We start from the raw sequence: 8,103 nt of genomic DNA, 5'->3' as shown, positions 1-8,103 counted from the left end.
GGGATGAGCAGGGACACACAGGATGTCCCCAGTTGGGTTGGGGGGAAGGTGGGATGAGCAGGGACACACAGGATGTCCCCAGTTGGGTTGGGGGGAAGGTGGGATGAGCAGGGACACACAGGATGTCCCCAGTTGGGTTGGGGGGAAGGTGGGATGAGCAGGGACACACAGGATGTCCCCAGTTGGGTTGGGGGGAAGGTGGGATGAGCAGGGACACACAGGATGTCCCCAGTTGGGTTGGGGGGAAGGTGGGATGAGCAGGGACACACAGGATGTCCCCAGTTGGGTTGGGGGGAAGGTGGGATGAGCAGGGACACACAGGATGTCCCCAGTTGGGTTGGGGGGAAGGTGGGATGAGCAGGGACACACAGGATGTCCCCAGTTGGGTTGGGGGGAAGGTGGGATGAGCAGGGACACACAGGATGTCCCCAGTTGGGTTGGGGGGAAGGTGGGATGAGCAGGGACACACAGGATGTCCCCAGCTGGGTTGGGGTGCAGGGGCCCCAGCTGGGACACAGGGGACATCCCGGGGGAGGTGGGTCAGGGTACAGGGGGGACAAGCTGGGACAGAGGGGGTGTCCCCAGCCGGGTTGGGGGGCAGAGGATGTCCCACTCACCGCACAGAGCCAGGAGGAACCCAGTGAGACACCAGGCATGGTGGCCACGCCGGGACATTGCCACACCACGAGCCACCAAGACGGGAGCAGAAGCCAGAGCCCACCACCCCAGACCTGGAGGACCCTCAAGACCACCAGGAACTTGGGATCTCCAGGCTTTGGGGGGGGGAAGAGGGGGTCGGGAAGTGGGGGGAGACCCGTCTCAGGGGCGAATCTTCACCCAACCCTCACCGCGACGGCCGTCTCCATCCTTCATCCCGGCACCGTCCCCCGGTGGCAACCGCGGGCGCCGGGAGGCGGTGGGCAAATGGCGGCAGGAGGAAGGAAGTGGGGTTTGGGCCTCGCGGCGCATGCTCGGCGCGAGCAACGACGATGGTGAGGGGGGGTGTGGAGCACAAGTCTTGTGAGGAGAAGCTGAGGGAGCTGGGGGTGTTCAGCCTGGAGAAGAGGAGGCTCCAGGGAGACCTTCTTGCTCTCCACAACTCCCTGAAAGGAGGGTGTAGAGACCATCAGCAGGTTTGGGGATGACACCAAGCTGTGTGGTGGTGTCCATCCACCAGAGGGATGGGAGGTCATCCAAAAGGACCTGGACAGGCTGGAGAGGTGGGTCCAGGTGAACCTCAGGAGGTTCTACAAGAGCAAATGCAAGTCTGGAGCCCTCAATATAAGGAGATGGACCTGATGGAGCAGGTCCAGAGGAGGGCCACAAGGATGATCAGGGGGATGGAGCAACCTCTGCTCCGAGGACAGGCTGAGGGAGCTGGGGTTGTTCAGCCTGGAGAAGAGGAGGCTCCAGGGAGACCTTAGAGCAGCTTCCAGGATCTGAAGGGGCTACAGGAAGGTTGGGGAGAACCTGTTTCCAAAGGTCTGTAGTGACAGAACGAGGGGAAATGGCTTTAAACTGGAGAAAAGCAGATTGAGGTTGGAGATGAGGAGAAAGTTCTTGACTGTGAGGGTGGTGGAGCCCTGGAACAGGTTGCCCAGGGAGGTGGTTGAGGCCACATCCCTGGAGATATTCAAGGAGAGGCTCGATGGGGCAACCTGGTCTAGTTGGGGGTGTCCCTGCTGACTGCGGGGGGGGTCAGACTAGATGACCTTGAAGGTCCCTTCCGACCCAGATGATTCTATGATGATTTTATCACTAGAGGAAATGGCCTCAAGTTGGGCCAGAGGAGGTTCAGGCTGGATATTAGGAAACATTTTTTCACCGAAAGGGTTGTCAGACATTGGAATGTCCCAAGGAGGACAACCGCCCAAGGAGGTGGTTGAGGCCCCATCCCTGGAGATGTTCAGAAGACGGGTTGATGTGGTGCTGGAAGATAGGGTTTGGTGATGGTGTTGCTTTTTGTTCGTTGCGTGGGGCTTTATTTTGGTCAAAATTAGGTTGATGGTTGGACAAGATGATCTTGAAGGTCCCTTCCAACCTAGAAGGTTCTGTGATTCTATGACCCCATCTACTGGCAACCAACCTCCCCGGCGATTTGGTTGCCCCCAACCCCAACCAAACCCCCCGGCGATGCCGTCGACAGCCTTTATTGGTGCAACCCGTCGCGTTCCAGTCGCCACGGCGTCTTCCAGTCTCTCCGGCGGCTGCATCTCCCTCCTCGCCCAACCGGTGCCGATGCCACCTGGGCACCAAAATCCTGGGATTCAGCCCCCTCTGGGGCAACAAGCTCCCCCGGCTCCGGTGTCACCAGCTTGGAGTCTCCCAAGGGATGAAGTTTGGAGAGAAAAGGAGCTTCTCCACTACGTTGAGGCTGGATGCCCCTCCGGCATCCCAACCGCGTGCCAACATGGCATGTCCCCATCCAGGAGCCATCACCTTCCTGCGGTGACAGCGGTGGCATTGCCTCACCGTAGCCTCCACCATCCCACCGCGGTCCCCCGTGTCACCGTCACACCAGTAGGAGGGAGCCAGCAGCCGGGACAACTTGCCCGTGGTCCCTCCACCGTCCCGTCCCAGTTATGGTTGACCCTCCAACGCCGAACCGTTGAGCGCGGCCGTTTCCTCCGAGGATCCCGGTGGCCGCGGCGACTTCATCTGTAGCTGCTTCTGCCGTTGCTGCAGCCGGTATTCCCGGATTTTCTTCTTGCGGTAGTAGATGCCGTAGGCCACCCCCGCGGCCACCAACGCGGCCACCACCACCAGTGGTAGCACCACCAGGAGCAGCAGGTCAGGGTCGTGGTCTGCCAGAGAGCGGGGATGGGTGGTCAGTGGTGCTGAGCCCCCATCGTCCCTCTGGGACCCCCTTGAGACCCCCAGGGCCACCAAGACCCCCAGGAACTCTGGGACCTCCAAGACCCTTGAGACCCCCGGGGCCACCAAGACTCCCAGGAACTCTGGGACCTCCAAGACCCTTGAGACCCCCAGAGCCACCAAGACCCCCAGGAACTCTGGGACCTCCAAGACCCTTGAGACCCCCAGGGCCACCAAGACTCCCAGGAACTCTGGGACCTCCAGGACCACCAGCACCCCCAGGACCCTCAGGACCCCCAAGACCCCCAGGAACTTAGGATCTCCAGGACCTACAAGACCACCAGGACCCCCGAGACCCTCAGGACCCTCAAGATCCCCAGGATCACCAGGACCCCTGAGACCCCCAGGAACTCTGGGTTCTCCGGGACCTCCAAGACCCTGAGGGCACCTAAGACCCCCAGGACCACCAGGATCCCTGGGACCCCCAGGACACTCAGGAAGCCCAAGACCCTCTGGGACCTCAGAACCCTCGAGACTCCCAGGAAACCCAAAACCACAAGGACCCCCAGGACCCCTGAGACCACCAAAACCACAAGGACCCTCCAGACCCTAAGGACCCCTGGGACCCCCAGGACCCCCAAGACCCTCAGAATCCCCAGGATGCCTGGGACTCCTGAGACCACCAGGACACCCAAGACTCCTCAAGATCTCCAAGACCCTCAGGATCCCTGGAACCCCCAAGACTCCCAGGAAACCCAAAGCCACCAGGAGCCCCAGGATCTCCATGAACCCCCAGGAGCCCCTAGGACCCTTGAGACCATTGGCACCCCCCTGAGACCACCAGGACCCCTCAACCTCCTGTCCCCACTCACAGTGCACGAAGATGGTGATGGTCCGGACGGCTGTCCCCAGCGGGTTGGTGGCCCTGCAGCGGTAGGTGCCGGCGTGGGTGCGGGTGACGGGGTGCGGGACCCCAACGGGGAAGGACTCCCCGTTTTTGGCACACTCCATGTGGGGTGGGGGGTTGCCCTGTGCCCTGCATTTCAGGGTCTCCTCCTGCCCCTCTGTCCAGTTCTGGCTGGGGGGGCAGCTCTCATTGTCCATCCGGGGTCCGGCTGCAGGAAGAACGTGGAGAAGGACAAGAAATTAATTCCCATTGGGAAATTTCCCCTTTTTGGGGCAAATTCCACCCCGGGATGGAGCCGGGACGATGGTCCTCACCGGTGATGTTGAGCCGGATGGTCTTGGTCTTCCTTGGTGCTTTGCTACCGTCCAATAGTTGGGCATCACAGCTCAACTCCTTTCCATGATGTTCCTCCTGCGCCGTGAGGTTGAAGGACAGTGGGGATGGTCCCCAGGGCACCAGGACGCGGTGGCCGACGCGGATCCGCAGCCGGAGCTCGGTGGAATGGCCGGGTGGCAAATGGCAGAGCCCCTCCACCTCCGTGCCCACTGCCAAGCTGGGGGTGCTGAGGTTCAACAGCGGCGAGGGGAAACCTGTGGGGTGATGGGGACATCACCAGGTGATGCCACCAGGATGCAACCAACCAACACGCAACCGGTGTCGCCATCGTTACTACTCACGGTAGACGTGGACGGTCGCCTCCTTCCTCCGTTCCACCGGTCCCACACTCACGGTGCAAACCAACCTCAAGTCTCCTGGCTGGCTCTGGGCCACCTCGGCGGTGGCCCGGTGGCCATCCTGGCTGATGGAGAGCGGTAGGGTCTGGTTGGCAAGGTCCAGCTTGAAGAGCGGCGCCGGGAAGACGTCGCCGACGGCGCAAGTGGCCTTCACCTTCTCGCCGACCTCCAGGTAGATGTCAGGCTCCATCTCGGGGTCCTCTGGGAATTCTGCCACCGGAGAGAAACACCCCCAGGGATGAGCTGGTTGCCACGTCCATGGTGGAGACAACACCGGTGAGGTGCCGGTGCCGGTCTTACCGTAGACGGTCAACATCTGGGGCTCAGAGGTGACGTTGAGGCGTGGGTCGTGGTGTGCCAGGTCCAGTAGTGCTTGGCAAGTGATGTTGTGCCCGTGGTCCCGGCGCTGTGCCGTCAGTTGGTGGGTCACCAACACCACCTCCGGCTTGTCCCCCTTGTGCTCGGGGAAGGTCTTGGTGCTCAACGTCTCATCGCCCCGCCGCAGGGTCACCACCAGCTTCCTCACCGGCGCCGCGCCGGTCACGCGGCACTTCACCTCCTGGCTCTTCCCCACCTCCAACGCCGGCACCGGCTCCAGCACCACCAGCTCTGGAGCTCCTTGGGGAGAAACACGGGTGTTACGGGGACGATGCCAATGTGTCGGGATGGGAGGTGACCCCCCAACCCCACCATCTTCTCCCCCCTCGGTGCCTTACGGTAGACGGTGAGTTTGGTGGTCACCACTATCCTATCCTGGTAGCAGTTGTAGAAGCCTTGGACGCTGGAGTTCCACTCGGTGACGTTGAGGAGATCCACCACCGTCTCCTTCGGCCCTGATGGCCCCAACATCTTCCGAAGCGACGTCTCAATGTTGCCGCTTGCATCGGGGGCCTCGCACGTCGTCTTCAGCTTCAACCTCAACGAGCCCCCGTATTCCACCAGCGGCTCCTTTGGCTCCATCCACACCTCAAAGGAGGCATCCAATTGCCCTGCCAGGAGAAAATGGGGGGTTGAGAAGGGGGCATTTGGTGGTTGAGGGGACTCCTGGGCTTGTCCCTGTGCTTGGCACAGCAGGAGGAAGGTCAAGAAGACCCCAAGACTCATCCCCATCCCTGGCACGGTGGTTGAGGGGACTCCTGGGCTTGTCCCTGTGCTTGGCACAGCAGGAGGAAGGTCAAGAAGACCCCAAGACTCATCCCCGTCCCTGGCACGGCTGGGGAGGAGGTTGAGGGGACCCCCATGGTTGTCCCCATCCCCAGTATGGTGGGAGACAAGGTTGAGGGGACCCCCATGGTTGTCCCCATCTCCGGTATGGAGGGGGGAGAAGGTTGAGGGGACCCCCATGGTTGTCCCCATCCCCAGTATGGTGGGAGACAAGGTTGAGGGGACCCCCATGGTTGTCCCCATCCCTAGTATGGAGGGGGGAGAAGGTTGAGAGGCCCCCCATGGTTGTCCCCATCCCCAGTATGGAGGGGGGAGAAGGTTGAGGGGACGCCCATGGCTGTCCCGATCCCCAGTATGGGGAGGGGAGGAGGTCGAGGGGACCCTCATGGTTGTCCCCATCCCCAGTATGGAGGGGGGAGAAGGTTGAGGGGACCCCCATGGTTGTCCCCATCCTCAGTATGGGGAGGGGAGGAGGTTGAGAGGACCCCCATGGTTGTCCCCATCCTCAGTATGGGGAGGGGAGAAGGTTGAGGAGACCCCCATGGTTGTCCCCATCTCCAGTATGGAGAGGGGAGAAGGTTGAGGAGACCCCCATGGTTGTCCCCATCTCCAGTATGGAGAGGGGAGAAGGTTGAGGAGACCCCCATGGTTGTCCCCATCTCCAGTATGGAGAGGGGAGAAGGTTGAGGAGACCCCCATGGTTGTCCCCATCTCCAGTATGGAGAGGGGAGAAGGTTGAGGAGACCCCCATGGTTGTCCCCATCTCCAGTATGGAGAGGGGAGAAGGTTGAGGAGACCCCCATGGTTGTCCCCATCTCCAGTATGGAGAGGGGAGAAGGTTGAGGAGACCCCCATGGTTGTCCCCATCTCCAGTATGGAGAGGGGAGAAGGTTGAGGAGACCCCCATGGTTGTCCCCATCTCCAGTATGGAGAGGGGAGAAGGTTGAGGAGACCCCCATGGTTGTCCCCATCTCCAGTATGGAGAGGGGAGAAGGTTGAGGAGACCCCCATGGTTGTCCCCATCTCCAGTATGGAGAGGGGAGAAGGTTGAGGAGACCCCCATGGTTGTCCCCATCTCCAGTATGGAGAGGGGAGAAGGTTGAGGAGACCCCCATGGTTGTCCCCATCTCCAGTATGGTCAGAGAGAAGGTTGCCCCCCTCGGGGGGGGCACCCGCTTCCCACAGCTAAAGGAGAAGTTGGGGGACTGTGTGGCTTCTCCTTGCCCGGCCACGGTTCCCCAATTTCCCCCCACCTCCGTCAACCCCGGGGGAGTCATCTCAACCTTCCCCCCCCTCCCATCCTGGAGACAGGGACAAGTTTGGGGTCCCCTTGATCGTCTGTTCCCCTTGGTGGGATGGGGATGAGCCTGGGGGGTCCCCTCAACCTTCTCCCCCCCTGTACTGGAGATGGGGACAACCATGGGGGTCCCCTCAACCTTCTCTCTGACCATACTGGAGATGGGGACAACCATGAGGGTCCCCTCAACCTCCTCCCCCCTCCATACTAGGGATGGGGACAACCATGAGGGTCCCCTCAACCTTCTCTCTGACCATACTGGAGATGGGGACAACCATGAGGGTCCCCTCAACCTTCTCCCCCCTCCATACTGGAGCTGGGGACAGCCATGAGGGGCCCCTCAACCTTCTCCCCCCTCCATACTGGAGCTGGGGACAGCCATGAGGGGCCCCTCAACCTTCTCCCCCCTCCATACTGGAGCTGGGGACAGCCATGAGGGGCCCCTCAACCTTCTCCCCCCTCCATACTGGAGCTGGGGACAGCCATGAGGGGCCCCTCAACCTTCTCCCCCCTCCATACTGGAGCTGGGGACAGCCATGAGGGGCCCCTCAACCTTCTCCCCCCCCGTACTGGGGATGGGGACAGCCATGGGGGTCCCCTCCCTGCCCGAGGGGGGGCAGGATCCGTGTCCATCCGTCCGTCCATCCATCCCCCATCCAGCTGGAAGCTTTCAGCCGGAAATCCGTGGCCGGGGGGGCGGATTTTGGGGGGGGTCACATGCCAAAACCAGCTGTCCCCAGCTGGTGCATTCCCACAGTGTGTGTGTGTCACCCCCCCCGTCCCCCTCCCCCACATCGGTGTTTTCCTGACAAACCATCCGTTTTCACTCAGCCAACCCCCCCAAAAAAGAAGGAAGCCCCCCCCAAAGGGGTGAGTCAGCACCCCCCTCCCTCCCTCGGGTGGGGGATTCCCCAGGAGCGGCCCCCGCTTGGGTTTTTTTGTCCCCTCCCCTCCGGTGAGAGGGGAAAAAAAAAATCACAATAAATTAAAAAAATAATAATAAAAAAGAAGTCCTGCCCTTTCCCGGAATAATCCTTGATGGGAAGAATTGTTGCTGCAATCAGGGGGAGGAAAACACGACCTTAACGCCCCGGCTCGTTTCCCAGTTTATCCCAGTGGGATACGGCGCCGGGGCTGTGGATCCGGGAGGAAGGGACTGGGATTGGATGCGGGGAACCCCCCCTTTT

General features: G+C 61.3%; 1 protein-coding gene across 1 annotated transcript in view; it reads right to left on the bottom strand.

Moving 5' to 3' along the window:
• Positions 1-1,942: 1,942 nt before the first annotated feature.
• Positions 1,943-8,103, bottom strand: part of ICAM1 (intercellular adhesion molecule 1) — a 6,984-nt gene continuing 823 nt past the window's right edge. The window contains exons 2-7 of the mRNA XM_014956630.1: positions 5,172-5,444; positions 4,756-5,073; positions 4,399-4,665; positions 4,036-4,311; positions 3,687-3,929; positions 1,943-2,804 (exon numbers count right to left, since the gene is read on the bottom strand). Of these exons, the coding sequence (XP_014812116.1) occupies positions 2,581-2,804; positions 3,687-3,929; positions 4,036-4,311; positions 4,399-4,665; positions 4,756-5,073; positions 5,172-5,444 (1,601 nt within the window). The 3' untranslated portion in view covers positions 1,943-2,580. The remainder of the gene's footprint in view (positions 2,805-3,686; positions 3,930-4,035; positions 4,312-4,398; positions 4,666-4,755; positions 5,074-5,171; positions 5,445-8,103) is intronic.

Source organism: Calidris pugnax, unplaced genomic scaffold (assembly GCF_001431845.1).
Source record: "Calidris pugnax isolate Ruff unplaced genomic scaffold, ASM143184v1 scaffold345, whole genome shotgun sequence".
In the NCBI taxonomy this organism is placed as follows: Eukaryota; Metazoa; Chordata; class Aves; order Charadriiformes; family Scolopacidae; genus Calidris; species Calidris pugnax.
This window is presented reverse-complemented; position numbering and strand designations above follow the sequence as displayed.